Source organism: Terrapene carolina, unplaced genomic scaffold (genome assembly GCF_002925995.2).
Source record: "Terrapene carolina triunguis isolate 2854851 unplaced genomic scaffold, T_m_triunguis-2.0 Scaffold32366, whole genome shotgun sequence".
NCBI lineage: Eukaryota > Metazoa > Chordata > Testudines > Emydidae > Terrapene > Terrapene triunguis.
In genome coordinates, this window is record NW_020696717.1 from 1 (window position 1) to 2,657 (window position 2,657).

General features: G+C 69.6%; 1 protein-coding gene across 1 annotated transcript in view; it reads right to left on the minus strand.

Annotated features, from left to right (window-relative positions):
* Nucleotides 1-527: 527 nt before the first annotated feature.
* The window catches only part of LOC112118733 (latent-transforming growth factor beta-binding protein 4-like), a gene marked incomplete at both ends in the record, with an annotated part of 2,625 nt that continues 495 nt past the window's right edge, over nucleotides 528-2,657 (minus strand). Inside the window, 5 exons of the mRNA XM_026663090.2 lie at nucleotides 528-653; nucleotides 864-989; nucleotides 1,709-1,834; nucleotides 1,972-2,100; nucleotides 2,411-2,515. Coding sequence (XP_026518875.2) covers nucleotides 528-653; nucleotides 864-989; nucleotides 1,709-1,834; nucleotides 1,972-2,100; nucleotides 2,411-2,515 — 612 coding nt within the window. The remainder of the gene's footprint in view (nucleotides 654-863; nucleotides 990-1,708; nucleotides 1,835-1,971; nucleotides 2,101-2,410; nucleotides 2,516-2,657) is intronic.

Sequence of the window (2,657 nt, forward strand, 5' to 3'; positions counted from 1 at the left end):
TTTTGGGTCAGATCTAAGTTATCATTTGACCTGGGTCTGGGGCTTGGTCCTTTGGGATCGAGGGAACCTTATTTCTTTTACTGGGGGATTGGTTTTCATAACCATTCGTCCCCATAATGATGCCCCTGGTGGTGATACAGGGAAGCTGGAGTGTCTGAGGGAATTGCTTGTGTGACTTGTGGGTAGCCAGTGGGGTGAGACCAAAGTCCTCTCTGTCGGGCTGGTTTGGTTTGCCTGGGTGTGCCAAGGACCCCCAGCCTGGGGCTGGGACTGCCCTGCTCGGAGCAATCTGTCCTGAATTGGCGCTCTCCGTTGGGTCCCACCAAAGCCAGCATTGATACAGGGGGAACCCCTGGGCCCCGGGGGTGGGGTGGGGTGTAGCCAGGAGCCCCTGGGGATGGGGCAGTGGAGGGGCACCCCCGGGGGCAGGGAAGTCACTGGGGACAGGGGAGTCACTGGGGGCAGGGGCACCCCCAGGGGCAGGGAAGTCACTGGGGGCAGGGGAACCCCCCGGGGGGGGCACCTACCCAGGCACTCGGTGCCGGCTGGACTGGCGCGGTAGCCCCGAGGGCAGGTACAGCGGTAGCTCCCGGCCGTGTTCTCGCAGAGGCCCTGGGCGCACGGGCGGGGGATCTGGGCGCACTCGTCGATGTCTGCAGGGCACAGGGGGGCTGTGAACCCCCAGTCACCCCCACCCCCCCATCCTCCCGCCCGGCCCTCCCCCATGGCACCACCCCACCCAGCCCCGTCTGCCCCCAGGGCACAGCTGCCCCCCAAGTGGCATCACCCAGCCCCCCCCAACCTATATCATTGCCCAGCCCCCCATCTGCCCCCCATGGACCCCCTGCCAGGCGCTCTGTTACCGGTGCAGCTGGTGCCAGGGGGGTTGGGCCGGTATCCGGCGGGGCAGACGCAGCGGTAGGAGCCGGGCGTGTTCTCACAACGGCCCTGGGTGCACGGGCGGGGGCTCTGGGCGCACTCGTCGATGTCTGCAGGGCACAGGGGGGAGGAAAGAGCAGCGTCAGTGTGTGTGGGGGGGGTCAGGGACTCACTCCCCCCGCCCCAAGGACCTAGGGGTGACAAAGGGGGAATTTTTTGTAATACTTTTATAAAGTCTGTGAGTGCCTCAGTTTCCCCCCTCTGCAGCCTTGTTCCCTAGAGGGGGAAGGTCTGTGCTCTGGCCGCCCCCGTTTCCATGGAGCAGGAGAAGACAATGGCAGATCCAGCCACTGGGAAGCTGGAGACCAACAAGCCGGAGGGTCCGGCCACCCGCCTCTCCCCCCGGCTGGAGTCCGAAGGCCGGGAGACGGGGGGGGGGGGGGCAGAGGAGTTGGGCTCCCCTCGGCCTGAGGAGGGAGAGCAGACAGAGCGGACGGACAGACAGGCCTGGACAAAAGGCTTCGCTCTGGGATGGCTGAGCTCCGGCTGCCCGGAACGGCCGAGACCCTACGGGCTGCCCACGTCGGGCACCAGCCAGTGACTACGCCGGGCACAGGTCCCTGCGGAGCCCAGAGCAGGACTCCGGCCCCCCCCCCGCTCCCGCTGCCCCAGGGCCCCCCCCCGCCCGCCGCCCTGGGCCCCCCCCCCCCGCCCCCCTGGGCCCCCCCCCGCACCCGCTGTCCTGGGGCCACCTGCTGTCCTGGGGCCCCCCGCTGCCCTAGGACCCCCCCGTGCCCGCTGCCCTGGGGCCCCTGCGCCGGTCTCTCACCTCGGCACTCGGTGCCCGGGGGGGCCGCGCGGTAGCCGGGGCCGCAGACGCAGCGGTAGCTCCCCACAGTGTTCTCACAGCGCCCGTTGGCGCAGGGGCGCGGGCTCTGCCGGCACTCGTCCATGTCTGGCGCAGACAGACAGACAGACAGAGACGGTTCCCTGAGCCACGGGAGGACACGGGGGGCCTCCCCTCGGTGGCCCAGAAAGTGAGGGGGCCAGGCCGAGACCCCCCTCCCCCCGCCCCCCCAGCGCCCCCCTCACCGATGCAGTGGGTGCCCTGGGTGCTGAGCCAGAAGCCGGGGTGACAGAGGCAGGTGTAGCCGCCCTGGCGAGGGCCGCAGCGCCCCGGGCCGCAGATCTCGGGGTTCCGCTCGCACACGCTGCTGGGCTCTGCCGATAATGGGGGTGATTGGTGGGTGATTGGGGTCTGCCCCCTGACCCCCCCAACAGCCGCCCCCCACTCCTCCAAACCCCTCACAGGGGTCCCCCACCCCTCAGCCCCACTCCTCACCCCTCAGCACCCCCACCCCTCAGAGCCCCCACCCTCAGCATCCCCACCCCACCCCTCAGCATCCTTATCCCTGCACCCCCACCTTCAGTGTCCCTACCCCTGCCCCACCCCTCACCCCTCAGTGCCCCCACCCGAGCGTCTCCACCCTCCAGCCTGCCCCACCCTTTTACTACCCTTCCCAATCCCTACCTGAGGTTGGCCCCTCCCGGGCAGCTTTGGGGATAGGTGGCAGGGTTGGGGGGGGCTGGGCAGGGCGCTGCCCCCCCGGTGCTGTGGGCTGGGCACTCCAGCGGGCTGCAGGGGGACAAGGAGGGGGGTGAGGACGGGGTGGTGGGGGGAGGGGAGGAGAGGGTGAGACCAAGGGACACCCGGGCACCTTCACCTCCCCTGCCCTGGGGTGGGGGCCTCAGGCTCCGTGGCCCATCCAGACCCTCTG